We start from the raw sequence: 17509 nt of genomic DNA on the forward strand, positions 1-17509 counted from the left end.
TGGGCTATATTATTTACAGTTTACCTTTTTTGTCTCCTACTATGAAACAACTACCCTTCACAGTTCTGACATCCACCTTAACATATTAATAGCAGACCTGCCTTCTCTTGGTACACACTAACTTTCCAGAATGGCTAGTAATACTGCAACCCATGCTGCAGCTGAAGCTGCAAAGCTAAGTAACCCAAGCAATCCAAGGTTTGGAAATCTCTGTATTTGGTTTTCTACAATAACCCAGTTTGAACTTATCTGTTCTGAACGCATTCTTACAAACCAAACTACTCCAACTCCTTTTGTCCATGTGGATTCATGGTTCATTCACTGACTGAGCCCATTCTGCTTTGGGAGCATGTTGGGGCTGAGTAATGAAGGAAGCATGTTTGCAGGGTTACAAATTCCAAGTTCCATTGGGCAAACACACAATAGGTTACACAGCCCTGTCCCAGCTCCTCTTAAGCCTGCTCCGGCAGGGCCTGCAGGCTAAGGTAAGCTAAAAGGGTAAGACCAATCTGATCCTGAATATTGGAAGAACACACCCAGTGAGAAGCTGTCATATTAGAATTTAGTCTGTATCTAGGTAGGAAATTTTTCCATCTCTAGACACTGCACAGTTTTCATCCCTTTAAGATCAATTTCAACATACTTATTAATGACATAAAAAGATAACAGAGAGAAAAAGACAGCAGAGAGATGCAGGCAGACAAGAAAGCTGACAAGTACGGTTTTCTTTTAAAAAGGACCAAAAAAAGCTCAGACAGAACTTTGGGGTGGGGTGAGAAATGAAGATGTCACCTGAAAGAATGCAGAGAAGCAAAGCTGCCATCTCTTGACTTTTGCATTTAAGTAAGGATTTTATGTTCCAAATGAGATTAAATATCTGATTTCACCTTCAATTTCACACAGGCGTTGGCATCAAAAAAGGTTACATTTATTCTCTGAACTGAAAGTAGCATCTGAAGGGTCCCATCCTATGTATTACATACTACATAAAAGGCTATAGTTAAAATAGAAAGAATGGGAAAGCCATTATCTTCCTTCACTAAGAAGATCTGAGGCAGAACTTTAAAATACTTGAAGCAAATCAAAGTTTTGGCAGAGCCAGAAAATGTCCAAATATCACACTTCCTCAAGTGTTCTGAGTCATTACAAGTCAGTTGAAAATTACTCACAAAAAAAACCCCACAAAAACCCAAAAAACCAAACCAGCCAAAACCCAACCAAAATATTTCAGTTCATATTTAAAAACAAAACCCAACTCTTCTACAGGAAAACAAGTTATGATTAGTGACTTTATCATCATTAAAGAAGTAAGTCTAAAGAAAGCTCTTCATTTTTTACTTACTTCTTCCATTAGCTTTTCATTTGGTGATCCTGAGCAAAGACAGACCAGGTAGGTTTGCTTGAAATTGCCTTTTGCACTGATTTCTGGATGGTCAGAGCAGAGTTTTGCCAGGGCAGTAGCTTGTGTTACTTGCTTTGTTTTCATCAGGTGCTTAATACGCATATCCAGCAGTATAGGGCCTTCAAACACTAAAAAGTCATTCACTAGAAAGAAAAAAAATCCAAAATATCACATACACGTTTTACAGCAGGTTACAGAGTTAACATACGACATTTACTCATTAATTTATACAAGTCAGAAAAGGTAAAAAAGATATGAAGCAAAGATGAGACAAAGCATCTTTTAGAACTGAACTTGTTTATCGTATGGGATTCCCTGCTGCAGACCTACAGATCTACCTGGAGGTTTTCTTTCTAATTTCTTGGCAAAACAGCTGCACACAAAACAGATTTAGAAAGCATACAGATATTAAAATATTCAGATACCTTTTGATTATAGTTCTACAGAAAGACACATAACACAAAACCACTCCTCTTACATCCTTCTTCATGCGTTTGCGCTATTTCTTTGCTAACAGTTGCCTTTTAAAGACCTTGCCATGAAAGGATAAATGTGATAAGTGTAGAATTATCTGAAGTCCCTTCCATGAGTGTTAAATATTTTGTATTACACATACACAGAATGCAGTAGTCAAACTCCTTTAGAAGTTTTCCAGCCAAGTAAGTTTCCTACAAGAGGCTTATCTTGTATACATTTGACTGTGTATAGTTTAAGACTCAAAGACACAGGACTGGTTGTATTTTATTCAACTGTATTTCGCAGATATGCTGTGACCCAAGTTACAACTCCACTGTCTACACTAACCCAACTGTAGGTGCTTTAGTGTAAGGCACAAGAATCCTATAAAAAAGGGAAGCACAGGTTAATGCACCTACTCTTACACATATACCTCAAGCTTCATACAGATCTTCAAAATCAAAACTGCTTCAACTTTGAAGCACGAGGTTTAGTACTACCCCAAAAATATTTAGTCAGTTAATAAAACTAGACAGACACAGAGATGATAGATTTTGATTAATCCTTTCAATATCATCCCCTCCGTGTGACACCCATTTCCACAAGCTAGTTACATACTGCATGAAAAACCTTTTTAGTTTTCAGTTATCCACATCTTAGTATCATGACACATTCTCTCATTTTTTAAAAACAGAATTTTCTACTGCATTTTGTTTCCACTCTGTGAGAGACTGATCTGAGATCAGACTCCACTGTCCATTGTCTCAAAGACTGGTCTGAGAAGCTAAGATGGAAATCCACCTATCTTTTGTTTCAGAGATGGGTGGGAGGAGTTGAGATAAGACTCTTCCATCCACTGCCTGAAGGATGAATGGGAAAGAACTGAGGTAAGACTCTTCCATTCATTACTTTGAGGATTGGTGTGAGCTATTATCCCAAGAATTGCTGCAGACACCTGTGTGTCAAAGAGCCGGCTGTAAGACCAGGGAAACTGGTCTACCAGGAAAGTGTAATATGTGACATGAAGAGCAGAGGTACTCCCCCCCCCCCCCCCCAGCTCTTTACAAAAAGGGAAAGAAAGGTAATCACCAAGAGATACAGCACTAAGAGGGACATCGCCAAGGAGCCATGGCCACGAGGAAACTGAATAATTTGCCCATTCATCTAATTTCTATTTTCTTGACTTTCAAAGTCAAAGATGAAATAATTAAGTCATTTCAACATCTGCAAAATTAACAGCCTCTCTAGTATTGGAGTATTGGTACACTGAATGTGAGGTTTACTGACAGAAAAAAGACCATCCCATTTTATCTTTGCTTCCTTCCATTCTCATTAGTTTTTGATTCATGACTGTCTTTCATTTAATCACATGATTTCTCCTTCTAGCTACTTACACAGGATATTACTAAAAGCCCATCTTGCAATCAAAATTAGGTCAACCGTTCTCTTTTTTATCATTTTAGCACACAGAATTTTAGGGCAGAAAATCCTGCCTTTTGGATAAATCAGGCTTGTTAGACCCCAGCATTATCTTTCATGCATTTTCAGATTTATGGTTGAATTATCATTTCAACCAACGACTTTGTTATTTGCTCAGGATCCTTCTGCACTATTAAAATGCTCTGATACAGGTTACTGACACGTATTTGAATATTCTTACAAGTTCTTTCTTCCTCTCTCCACATCGATGAAGATATGATCATATTTTTATTTATGCAGGAAGAAACTAGAGTGCCCTGACAGACAATTAGTAGATAGTAACCATTTCTGTGTGTTAATTAGAGGACATTTGCCTTTAAAGCAGCAGAATAAATGCTCCTTTAATGTCATTACCAATGTTTTAGGAAAAAAACCCTCATACTCTTATCAAACCACAAATGACCCAGTGATTAATTTTATTCAATAGTTTTAGCCTTGCTCTTCCTCCTACCAGGTACCAGTAATCCTTTATCCCACAGCATTTACTCCCAGCTAGTCTGCCTGGAACAGCAATGGAACATTTTACCTTATTTCTGTAACAAGATACAGGAAGACCTTAGACTTTAAGCTATACTGGTAACCCAAGACGTTTCACTCTGATTTATTATTATAATTACTGCATTTAATATTTTAGAGACTGTGTTCTATCTGCTAGTCCTCAATAATCCCCTTACTTTACTGTTTTCTGCTTCAGCCAGCCTACCTTGCATAATCATCAGAACATTTTTTGTTATCTTCTCAACCAGATACAGGAAGACCTCAAGGTTAAGGCTATATATTAGCTCTTAAGCTTTTATTCTAATCCAAGTGATTATAGTCATTACAGTTAACATTTGAAATCTCATTCAAAGCACAAGCTTTAATTATATTTATTTCGTAACTGAACTGTGTACGTCATTTTAAGACAAAAAACGGTGCCAAGGTTGCAGGAGCAGATCTATGGTGGGGAAGAGTCTTACAGAGATTTTGGTTTGCTTTTTAAAAAAATATTTTATAAATACATTTTACAGTGCAGCGTATGCTGATGATCTCTGAATAGTGATGGTTGGATCCTTGAACCTCTTTTCAGTGGGACATACTTCAGAAGTCTGCCTATCACATTTAAACTTGAAAAAATTCAGGAAGTTAATTCTTGGCATCCAGGTTTAAATCTCTAAGGATAATCAGAATCAGATCAGAAAAGGAGCAGCACCCTGGCTTTTTGTGGGGTTGTCCTCAGATCCTTCTCCTCTAGGAAAATTGAGCTGTGCCCAAGGCAGTCAGAGAAAAGCAAATATTTAGTGATACGGCACTCAGAGAACAGTCTCCCTAACATCTTAGGAAGTGAGTACTTCCTGCTCATACAGAGGTGGCACCCATGCAACAGTCCATTTCCCAAACTAGAAGAGCAAGAGAATAGTCCAGTTCAGACAAGCCCACATTTAACTTGATTCTATAATTCTACGAACTTGACTGTAATCAGAACAAAATAGCTGTTCTGATAGCTGTGTGGTCAATGAACTTGTCTCTCACAATGTCCTGAGCTTGTACAATTTGAAAACAGAGAAATTCAAAAGGATCTGTTTCTGAGATGAAACACACACCTAGTTGTGCTTCCTACAAGAGATGCAAAGAGGCAAACTGACCTTCAGGAGTCAGCAACAGAGGCCTTCAAGAACAGCTAATCTCTGATGTAAAATTCAGTGATTCTGGAGATTCTGAATACACTGTAATTACTTTGAGCAGGTCATAATTGAGACTAACAAAATTTAAATAAAACAAACCTGAAAAAACCAACTGAAACAAATACAGGCAAGAAAAGGTTAAAGAATTATATCAGGAAAAAAAAAAAAACACCACCAAACCTTCTGAAATAGCAAATAGCAAAGGCCACTTTAAGAATAAACCCAAAATTCAGTTAAGTGAGGTTTACAAATATTCCAATGACTGAAGTTAAGGCTGAAGACTGCTGAGAGACAATTGTCCACTGAAAGAGCATGAGTGGTAGCCAGAGGGAATGCTGGATTACAGACAAGAAAGTCAGCTGTCTGGGCTATGGAGTTTTGGTATTACTAAAGTAGTTTTCAAATTACTAAAATATTCTTCAAATTACCAAGATGATGACACAAAACAATGCAGTTTTACAGAGGATGACAACAGCTAAATAACAGCTTGTCAACTGAGTAGCAAAAATCTGGGTAAGTAGTATGATAATTTTGCCACAGATACAAGTAATAACTGTAACAGGAGTCAGTCAGTCAAGTCCAATGCAGAAGCATCTTGAATAAACAACATTCAGGAGCAAAAGGAATCCCGAAATGTTCGTAAATGTTTTTTTTGGGGGGGGAGGGGAAAACACTAATAAAACGAATAGTCATCAAAACCAGATTCATGAGGGAATTCTTAAAAACCCTCGAATATATGGCAAGTAAAGCATTAATTAAACCTCTCTCTCAGAAGTACCTTACTGTTAAGATGGCTAGAAGGTGGTTGATATGAAGCTAAGAAAAGAGTACTCTGGGGCACTCCAAGAACTGTATACCAATCCAAAATCTGTTGCAGAAGCATAATAAATTATTTTAAAAAGCAGCAAAATGCAAATCTTGTGGAAGAGTAGGCAAGACTTTTGTAAATAAATAATAAATCACATTATATATTTACTTGACTTACCTGAGGAAGCTGTAATAATATAAGTAAAGGAGATCCAATTCATTTTCTAAAGGCATTTAAGAAAGTCCCTCAAAACCCCTAAGCAAGCATCAGGCTAAAAGTAGGCAGACAGCAGAGGAACTACTTTACGTGATATAAGAACTCTGTACAGCCACAGATGCTTAGGTGTGATGGTTCATTCAGATTCTAAAACCTATCAGGCAAAGAATCAAAAGAACAGCTAAGACTTATTAACACAATGATATCACTTCCGAATTGGAAATCATTAACAGTGGAAATAATACATCAGGAAAATATTATTGAAAGCTTCTTTGGATCATATATTCTTCCCTATGCAAATGCTGGTAGCCATTCTCAGAACTCTGGTCTAAATGAATCTTTAATTTCAAATGAATAATGTCCCTCTTTGTGTTTCATCACTGAGTAAATACCATTCTCATTTCTATTTCCTATTTTCTTGTTTTATGTCAAATAATTTTTATATACCAGTACTGAACTTACCCCATTGTAAAATACAGCCTCTACATGATCTCCTTCACACAGCTTATGAAGAAAATGGCAAGAGATCTCCGGGTATGATTACATTTTATGCAAAACACCAACATTAAACTCATTGTATATTCCTAGGGACACACTGTTTTCAGTATGTTTCTAGGAATATACAGCATTCAGACAATGCTAGAAGTATATTTTCTGATACAGCTTATAAATTATCATAGAAACTATATTAAACAAAACTTCCACGTATCATCATAATATTCCAATGTATTAGTGAAATATTCAGGCATATTTTATTCCAATTGTAATTTTAAATTTTACCTTTATCTGGATCCAACTGTTCCTGGGAAAGAATACCACACAACACTGGGTTCTTCCATGCTCCCTTCTCTTGGGTAAGAGTAGTTAAAATGTGTAGTTCCTGGCTGCCATTTTCCATCAAGCTTTTGTGAGCAATCTGAAGAACGTATTTTAGAAAATGAAGTATTGTTAAAAAAAGATACTGAGAATGTGTCTTTTATACTTCGTTATACCTTATGCCAAATAAAAAAATAACAAACCACCCTCACTGGATAAAGAATTAAACATATAAAAAAAACCCTTAATATCCAGCCTACATAGGTTTTGTTTCTGCCTGTCTCCTAAGATTTGGGCTGAAAACCAAAAATGATTGAGTGTCCCAAACTTGCCTTGAGATTTATTAACAGGGCTATTTCTTAAATTTCTGAAACTAAATTTTGAATAGGCCTCCCTTTTAAAAAAGGATGAGTAAATTCTTTGGTTCACAGACTGGTCTGGCATCAGCTGCCTAAACTCTAATTATTTTCAGACTCTTCAGCAGCTCAATTTTTATTTACTGGAGCACTGAAAAAAATATTTTTGTACAGGTGAAAGATTTAAGCTGTTTCTACTGCCTTTAGATACTAGAATAAATTCTGGAAGCAGATGTATGCTTGGGAGCACACTAAATAACTGCAAAAATCTGTGGCTTAAGTACCAGTGCACAACTGGTGCTTAAAAAAAACCCGGAAAGGGCTCACCTCTTTCTCACCTTCACTTTTACTTTTCTCCCTGCTCTGAAGGCTGTGGAACCTCCCAGCACCATGTACACCTCTTCAGAATTGATTCACATAAGGCAGTTGCTAGTCAAAATTCACTCTAAAAATCAAGTCTTGCATCCCCCTATGTTATTTAGGCTGAGAATCCCAAGGTAACTGTATCTGGTCTTTTCCACTATTATTCCTTCCTCCTCCCTAACCCCCACTTCAATTTTTTTTCCATTTTTAACTGTAGGTAGGACCTCCTACTATGTATTTCTGAATAACTACTGAGGAGCAGAACTTGTTTCAACACCCTCCTTTAAAGAAGAGCTCTAATCCTTGACCAGCTAGTGCTCTTGTTAGTAGGATATCTAACAATCCTGCAGTAATTACAGATTTTGCATTCATAATACATTTCAATTGTACAACCATAAATAGTAAAGAATGACTTACATACTATTTCGTTTCTAACAGTGTTAATAGGCAAATATATTTTAAAACATGAGGTTTCTTTCAAGTATCTGAAAGTATTTTCTCTGCAGCTGCTACATGAACTATGACAGACAAATGATACATGCTCCACAGAAATCCTCTGAATGAGGATTTCCAGCTAAAGGTCTAGATCTTTATCAGCCACCAGGACACAAGTCTTCATACATGCTACACGCTTAATATCCCTAGGTTTCGAAACCACTCTTAAAAGGTATTAAGTCTTCACTTCACGAATCAAACTCACCTGCACAAAAGCCTGAAATTCTTCCCATTTATTGTCAGGAAAATCAATAGGCAGACACAGTAGAAGTTCAATACAGCTTCTGGAATTCAAATGGGAATATTATTTGAGACAAATTTTACTTCAAAAAAGCAATTCTTTATTCTAGTATCCAAATAGTTATTTGTTTGAAATGCCCAAATCACAACCAGTTTGCTTTATTTGCATATACAAAGAAATCAAGGTCATGGAGACTCTTCCAGAAACTGCAAAAATCAAACTCTTTAAGAGAAACATTAAAAAAACCCCAAATCAAACCCAAAAACATTTATAATTGCAGTCCTAGCCTCTAACATCCTGGGTAAATTGATGCACTTTAGACTGCATGCAGACTAATAGCATCAAAGTGTTTCAAGCCAGAGATACTGGCTTGTCCTAGATGAGGAGTCCTCAAGACTGCCCCATTTCCAACAACCAAAGATATTCTCTCTCACATACAACATCTACCGCGAGGAAAGAAAATACTTCCCAATCTATTTAGAATTTCTATAGGTTATTAACTGGATTGGGAAAGCATTTAGGCAGTGAAAATTTAGCACCATACAGGTTGTTTTTAGTAACCAAAAAGCATACTCACAGTGCTAAACGTTCGAGCACAAAGGCTACATTTTCACACTCAGAGGTAAGATAAGGTCGTGCTTTAACATAACTTCGGATAGCCACTGTATACACCTCCAGCAGGGGGAGAGGGTCTTCTAATGTTTTCCACTTTTGTGCATATTCCAGCAAAGTCTGTTTAGGAAAAGGGAAAAACCAAACCAACAAACAAACAAACAAAAAACAACAAACAACAAAATTCAGGAACAAATGTAAGTTTTTGGTTTTATACTCCTCACCAGTAAACTGCCTATCTCCTTAATATGAATTACTTGTTGTCAAAGCATGACTGTTTTCCTTAAAATTTATTGTTTCATTAACTACTGGCACTTAAACTCCACACACAACCAGCCTCTGATTGTATAAAAACGTTATGACTGTCACTATAAATGTATCTCCATACAATTAATTTCACATTCGTATTTTCCAAATATAGAAGCCTGAAGAACGTATCTGAGAATATGCATACTAACTTTTTTCAGAAGTTTGTAATGGAGTGAAAACTCATTTTTTAGACATTCACCCCTACAGTTCAGCTTCTAAAGCAAGTAAATTTGAAAGTATTAGCCTTTAATTTCTATAGTTTGAGGACTAGTTTTACATTTCTTTCCTCTTGCTGCCTTGCCAATACAGGTATCTTCAGGATACTGATTATACATGGTCCTGAAAGGAATATTTTAAAGACACCATTTATACACCAAAACCTCATTAGTCAAAAAGCTGATGGAATAACTACCATCACCCAAAGTATGAAAGCCTTCTATTCATTTCAGTCAGGGCCAAGAAACAAGGACTCAAACACACACAAAGGTGGAGTAGCTAGTAATGTTCTCACATCAACATTCCAACCACGTCCCCGTTGGATGCCCACCTTTGCTAATGTCCTCTTTAGAAGACTGCAACAAGACTACTGCAAGCTTTGGCAAGTGAAGGACATTCAAAGCTAGCTACCAAGCCAGGCCAACATATGCTGAAAGTCTCCAAGAGTTTTAAGTTGAGCAGAAAAGGGAAGAAAGGTATGAGGAAGGAGAAGGAAGTGTATAGATGTAACTAAGCAACTGGCCATCTGAGAAGCATGACTGAAGGACCAAGAGGATTCTCACCAGCTGTTTGAAAAGACAGCAACACCTAGAATCTAAAGAAAAAAAAGCCTCAGTAGAGACACACTGATTCATAAAGCAAGCCATGACAAGTGACCATGGAGACCTGTAATAACTAGATCAAAAGACCTCAAGTTTCATGGGGCAGGAAAGAGGTAGTTGCCATGCTAAAAAACTCTCTAGCTAGGCAGTATCCAATCTGCACAGGGAAGGATACTGAAAACCATAGGCCCATTATTAAGAAACCCGCTGGAATTTTCCCAGGTAACTAGGAACTTTATAGAAATACCATTTAGTCATTAATACCAGACAACTGGATTGGGGAAAAACTGTAACAGCACCTTCAGAACCTATGAAAGCCGAACCAACACTAATCAATCATGTCTAGATTAATTAGGATAAATTGAAGCAAATGACGTTTGATTTTGAAAATACAAGGTTTAGTAGTAGTTAATCAAAACCAAAGTAAATAATAATCAGCACATTAGAAAATTCTCAGAATTTGCCACCTAACAAAAAATATTTGGTGAACTGTTACTACCAATACTGAACTTTAAAAGCAGTGTGTACAGATGCAAACACATTGTATAAAGCAAGCAGTTTGCACTATAACATAATGACACTAATTTCAGCATTAAATAGTACTATTTTTATCTCATATATATAGATCAGCCACTTCCAAGCCATTACATGAACTATATTAAGCACTTACACCCACCACACCCTTCAAAAGTATTCATCAGTTTGTCAGATTTCCTTGTCTGGATGTCCCTAGACTATACAGCACTGCCACTGTACAAAGAAAATCAAATTCATTCTGCTTTGCTTAATGAATCATTGTTGTGCTCTACTTACAACCATAAAGAGAGAGAATTTTACCCCCAGCCTTGGGCCTCATTAAGTTATTTATCTCCCTAGTCAGGGCATGCTTGTTAATCAAGCCAAGTCCTGTACTCAGAGCACAGCAGCAAAGTTTTGTTCCTCTGTGAGGCTGAAACAGGCATATATATTTCAGCAGCTGCTTACACAGTCAAGACTGCACCAAAAAAGGGAATAATCCCAATTTGTGCACTAAAAATCAGTAAGTATTATATCTGTGATTTAAACTGTATAAAATATTTAGCCATGGGTAATATTCAGACAATACATTTTATTTTTTTCAATCTTTATCAAAACCCTTACATGAATGTTGCTGTAGAAGTGAAACCACTGAAGGATGCCTTCCTACTTTCAAAAGTTATACTGAGCAGCCCTCTTTGCTAAAACTAGCCCTACAATATCCAAGCTGCGTTAAAATACGTTTCATACTAAAACAAGGTATTATTTACTATTAACTGGAGTTTCAGATGTACAGTCCACATCTACATGTTTCTTCAGCTCTTAAGATCAGGTTCTTACACATGCAGGTATCTGGGTAAGAGCAAGCTTGCTTAAGTATGTTAGAACATGACTAGGACTGCCATTTCCATTCCCTGCTCAAGGAACTAAGAGATAGCGAAAATGACAGATAGCAGTCACACAGGTAAGCTGTACCTCCCAAACTACTCTAGTAACTAGCAAAACTTCTATTTCAGTGACTTTCCTCAAACACATCCATACAGGAGAAGAGTGCAAGCAACAAGCTTGATACAGTCATCTGGAGATGAGGCTTTAGGAGGCACACAAAGGGCAGCTGCAAGAACTCCCTCTATGAAATCAACTTATACAGCAGCAGCAGAGGTAGCTACGTGATGACAGGTCCACACAAATAGCCAGGCTTGGGAGAAACATCCTTTAGATAAAGGAGTCAAACAATGCTGAATGTCCACTGTATAAGACACTGCTTTCCTAATAAAGATAACAGGATGAAATGACATCTTAGTTCATGAAAAAGCCCTAAGAAATGAAATACAATAAACATGATGACTTGATCTGTACTCTTGATCAAGTTTAGGTATACAACTGTGACATTGATGATGTCTTTTGACTTTACAATAGGTGAATTTATTTTTTTTTCTGGGAAACACAGCTAATATGCTGATTCTTGGGCAGGCGCTAGACATCCATCTCATTCAAATTAAGTACATTTTTGAGGGCTGTGTTTTTCAGAGTAAAATTCTGTGAGCCTGAAGCATAATCTCACTGGCTGCTGCAACCATTAAAGAACTGAGCATGTGATGAAAATAGCATTGCTCAAATTCCTGGAAAGCTAGTAACAGTCTGCTTTCAAGGTGTAATTTATGATCATTTACAAACTAAGTTGGACTTGTGGCCTTGACTCTTGTGTACAGCCAGGCACTATGAGTGTACCATTACAGAATCAAAAGAAAAATCAATCACGAAACTGAACTGGCAAAATAAAAGCAAACCTGTAAATAAGTAAACAAACAGATCTCTCCTTCCAAAGAGCAGCATTAGTACTGGTTTGCAATGCTGAAGTCATCCCTGCCCCAAGAACCCATTGTAAATTTCTAATTTTGATTAGATGACTAGGACGATAGTAGGCACTACCAATGAACAAAAGAAGAAGCACTGGGCAGTCATGTCCTCAAAGCCCCAGTGTCTAAAAAGGAGTTGGTTCAAGAAGCATTTACAGACCACCAAAACTTGATTAAGTGAATGCAGCAACATTTCCTGTGATGCTTCTCTTCTGTACCATGAGGAAAGTGGACTGAATGGTTGAGAAGAGCTTTGAAATATGTTCTCTTTTAAATTATGTAGTTGGGATACTAAAAATATATTAGACATCTCCCGTAACAAAACCTCTTGACTCCAGTGCATCAGCACCAGATGATCTCTTTGCTGTGGGACTTCACAAAGTTACATCCTAAAGGGACACCAAAACAACCTTTCCAGGCGTTGAAATTGTTGAAATACCATTACTGTCAGCCTCAGTGATACAGAGGTGAAGATCACTTTTTTGTGTGTGTGATCTCCTTGTTGTTCAGCACTTAACCAGAAGATGGAGAACAAGCCTTTCATCACAAAAAAAAAAAATAGGAGTCTTTTGGTAACTGCTGCAACTTAAAGAAAAGCCCAAACCCCAAAATAGTTGCTAGGTTAAGGTTCCCATGAAAGACATTTTAATCAAGAGGGCTAGAGGCAGCTAAGGAGTAGCTGGGATGCAACCAGCATTTATGTCCACACTGTATGAGGACAGACTACCCAACTAAAATGCCGATCGAATAGAATATTCAAGTAAAAACTTGAACAGTTCTTGAACTAGTTCTGTATGTTAAAAGAAAAAACCCTTACTAAACAATGTCTAATTTAAGGCAAGTCTACCTCAGATTGCCCAAGACTTCATTATCTAAGACATCTGAAACTGACAGATGATTTTTAAAGCATTTTAAAGAGTAAACTACATGCTTATATATAGTAGGAACTCCACTATACCTCCTGCCCAATTTAAAGATCATAGAGGAAAGGCAGGGGGAAGGATGGGGAGAAAAATATATGTATCTATTCCTTTCTCTGTGATATGACAACCCTTTGATCAAGGCATTTCTCCCTACGACCATAATCGTAATCCATCTTTATTTCCCTTTCACCTTTGCCTCCAACAAAGAACCTCAAACATAAACTACCCGTTTCCAATTTGGTGGTTTTGGGGTTTGTTTTTGTTAGTTGGGATGCTCTACAGGCAAGCTGATTCTTACACTAGAACAAAACTTACATAGGAAAGCATGGATATTTCAAACCTGCCCACTGCAAGCATCAGACAGAACAGCACCACCTGAAATACTGCTGCCCTCACGGGTGTGCCAAAATTACAGAACCGGGTTATATTGATGTAAGTCAACAAAATCAATTTCTGTTTATTCAGAACTGTGCACTGAGAGGTCATTTTATATCAAGTCAACACAGCATTGTATTTTTAATTCATTGCCAAAGCAGTTTAATTAAGCAAATTAAAAATGGCATTAGTTAACTGATTCAGTATTTCTTTACCAAGGTTTAGCACTGTTGACTTGATTTTGTAGCCAGGCAAGTGCTGCAAGAGTATTAACTCTTACATATTTGTTATTATAATACAACACAATCCAGAATCAAGCAGAACTTCAGCAGGTACAGAACATGAGACTGCATTTACAACGGATGACATAATCAAATATGATAATTTTTGCTAATGTACAAGTACTATTTAAATAATGGTTATGATCAAAGAACATCAATCCCAATTTGTACTCCATTTTAGTTTTCAAAACCTTTCAAGATTAGGTTGCTGATGTGCTATTTTTACTTTCAATGTGCCTTCTGAATTGTTTCACAATGAAGTTGTTAAGCAAAGTATAGCTTTAGAAAGCCAAGATGCCTTTGGCTGAAGTCAGTTGATGTTGCTTTAATTCTTAGAGATATTGACTTGTGCCCAGAAGAGAGGACTGCAGCCAGACGCTTAATTCCATCACTTACTACAAGCTTGTATTTAAGCAGTAGTTTCCATTCTCGATTTCTGCACACATGGTGCAACACTATCCAATTTTTTTTCCCATTACTACTCCTCCACTGATAGGCTGCAATTCCAATCTTTTTCACTGCTTTTCCCTTTTCCTTCAAACAGAAAACTGCAGCTGCTTTTACACTTTACACCCACATCATAACACCAACAGCTTCTCTATACAGTTGAAAGTAAAGTCAAGATTAGTAAATACTAGATTAGTGAGTCCAAGAAGAACCCATGAAGACAGACTTCAGTGCAATGCACTGCACAAGGAGCAGATCCATACAGCAGAAGGCTGGTGCTGAGAACTCAAATCCCCAGTGTATCCATCACAAGACATCTTGCTTCAGTCTAGCTTTCAGCTTGTTCCATTATTAACTTGATAGCTATTAGTGGCTGAAGCAGACTGCCTGCAATCCCTTTTGAAGCACAGCCTATGGTTTAGTTTCACCCAAAACACATTCAATTTCCACACTGCAAAGGAGCTTCACAATGTACAACAAAGTGTGGTAAGCAGGGATGATCAGAAGATCACTTCCAAAGTGAACTTCTTGTCTCATGAGTGCACATCTCTGGTAAAGAAAGTTAAGACTAAGTGCAGGAAGAATCCACGTAACGATGAACAATATAAAGAAACTCATTCCTTAAGATTAACTTTTTGAGGGTTTTTTTAACTATTGTTATAATTCAATTTGTAAGGACATGAGCAGCCTGAGCCTTCAGCACACAGTGTAAAAAGTTAATCATGCCTCTCACCCAACTATTTCTACTTCTATTTCTATAATGAAGTTACTCATTGATACCTAACTAGGTAGATAAAGTAACAACAAAAAAATTCCACATTTGCTTTCTAATGCATGTCACATCAAATAGCAGGGAAGTACCACTGCCCACAATTTACAGGTACAAACCCAAGTCAGATTTAAGTGTGCAATTGAAAAATACATTTACATTTCTAAAGCAGAGCCTACACTGAAGGAAGGTCTGGGAAAAAAAAGCACCTCAGCAGATATAGCAGAGCTTGTGGGGGACTGCTGCGACTCTCATAGCAGTAACTACACCATCTACCATCACCAAGAAAATACCACAAAAAACACTGCATGGAAGAGACATGAGTGACTCTGGAAAGTTAATTACCAAACACAGAACCTTCTGTTAGAATTCTCTCCCCAAATATAAGTCCGAAGGTGCAAGCAGTTTGTATGTTTTTCACCTGGGCATGCTGAACACACTGCATGAGCTCAGATTGCAATAATTAAATTGAAAGAGGCAAAACAAAAGAGAAATTACCTTGGTGCTATTTCGTCCTGTTATTCTTCAGTCACTATTTTGCTTAAAATTCAAAACCCAGCTAGTTTTAGAAAAAGAACTAAAAACCCCGTAGAAAATAGTCTCTGCTCACACCCACAAACTGTTTTAAACCAATTATTTATAATACCAGGAAATAACTTCATTAAGTCTCAGGCTCTGCCATATATAATAATAGAACTAATCCTTCTTTAAGCTTCTCTTCAATATTTCAACGTTTTGTATTCAATATGCTTTTTCTGACCTTGCCAATAGTATCTGATTTCTCTTTTCCATCCTTACATAAGAAGTGAACTTGTCAGAGTCCTAGGCTATATTCCTCCCATTCAGTTTTTCATTCAGGTCTCAAATTTAATGTTGTCATCCTGACCTTCCTATTTTAGTCTGTTTAGTTAAAAGCAGTATTCAGCAGTTGGCTATTAAACTGGCATTTCAGGAATGCGGTGGGATGTTCATTACAGCAAACTTTTATCCACTGCCAGGAAATCTAACTTACCTATTCTTTTAATTATTAGACTGGCACATAGGCAGATTAAAAATAGGAAGATAGAAAAAACTGTCTAATCTGAAAATACGTGCATTTCCTTCAATATAGGTGACTTGAACCTGCTCTCTCAGTCAACTAAGACATGACAAATATTTCTGTAGTTGATCTATGCTACGTTTTTGTATTAGCTATCAGCTGAATGCAACTTCTCCCACTGATATTTCAAACCTTTTTAATTCTGATGAGAACATAATTGATAATCTCCTTCCTCAGCAGAAAGGTTACTTAATTGCCATTTTAAGCCTGTCTATTCAGGACAGTCAAATTGGCATCCCAAAGGATGCTTCTATCTGATCCGTATTTCCTGTGAAAGAACAAGGCGATGCCCACCTGATTCACACCAAGTCTAATAGCAAACTGTATCCTTACACCAGTGTCATGGTATGGCTACTGTGTCCATGTGCAAGGAAGGAGAGGAGCCAAGATTATGCTTTCTCCTGAATATGTTAGCAACTCTGAGCAGAACTCGGAGTTTCAGCCATCACAGTGATGTGGTTCATGAAGTCGGAATGAGTATCCAAAAGCAAGGTTCAATTGCCAAGCCAGTTTCAACTAAAACATTATGCAAGTTCCAGGTCTGTAGAACTGGGATATTTAAGTTTTATCATCTTCAGTATTATGGATTTGTAATCAGAAGCTACTTTCTATCTCATCTATTCTCCTCATGAGAGCCATCCTCCAATGATTAAAGTAAAAATGAAGTTCAGATTGTGTCTTTTGTGATTCTGAACATTTAATCTCTTGTCCTCATCTTCTTGTGCTCATTCTGTTATAAAAGTGTGCTACCAGGAGCTCCTGAGACATGCAGAAATCACAAGACTGAGGAACTCCTTACTCGTAATTTGATTTAATGCCTGATCACTGAATGTACTTCACTGATTCATCAAAACAGTATTCAGTGTATTAGATACATAAATATCAAACAGGATGTATCTATTCACTAGAATCAATTCTCTCCATTTTGAATAACAGAAGACAAAAGAAGTCTTACTAAATTTTGTTGTTTACGATATACAGGAGATTGAGAAAGCAACACCATATTTGCTATCAGCTCAAATAAAAACTCTATATTCAACCCAAATTATAGTAGCTATGAAATAAAGACTGGTCTTTATCCTAAAGAAATCCTAAAGAATTTTACTCCAGGGAGTCAAGTTTCTCAATGCAACAAATGCATCTATCCATCAGCTAGGAGAGAATGAACACTACGAGTCAGTATCTGAGGCCGGATGGAGCTCTGG

At 37.1% G+C, this 17509-nt stretch overlaps 1 protein-coding gene across 1 annotated transcript in view; it reads right to left on the reverse strand.

Annotated features, from left to right (window-relative positions):
• ZNF292 (zinc finger protein 292) overlaps window positions 1-17509 on the reverse strand; it is a 36937-nt gene that overhangs the window by 12883 nt on the left and 6545 nt on the right. The window contains exons 2-5 of the mRNA XM_065681292.1: window positions 8874-9028; window positions 8261-8339; window positions 6806-6941; window positions 1343-1545 (exon numbers count right to left, since the gene is read on the reverse strand). Of these exons, the coding sequence (XP_065537364.1) occupies window positions 1343-1545; window positions 6806-6941; window positions 8261-8339; window positions 8874-9028 (573 nt within the window). The remainder of the gene's footprint in view (window positions 1-1342; window positions 1546-6805; window positions 6942-8260; window positions 8340-8873; window positions 9029-17509) is intronic.

Source organism: Lathamus discolor, chromosome 5, assembly GCF_037157495.1.
Source record: "Lathamus discolor isolate bLatDis1 chromosome 5, bLatDis1.hap1, whole genome shotgun sequence".
NCBI lineage: Eukaryota > Metazoa > Chordata > Aves > Psittaciformes > Psittacidae > Lathamus > Lathamus discolor.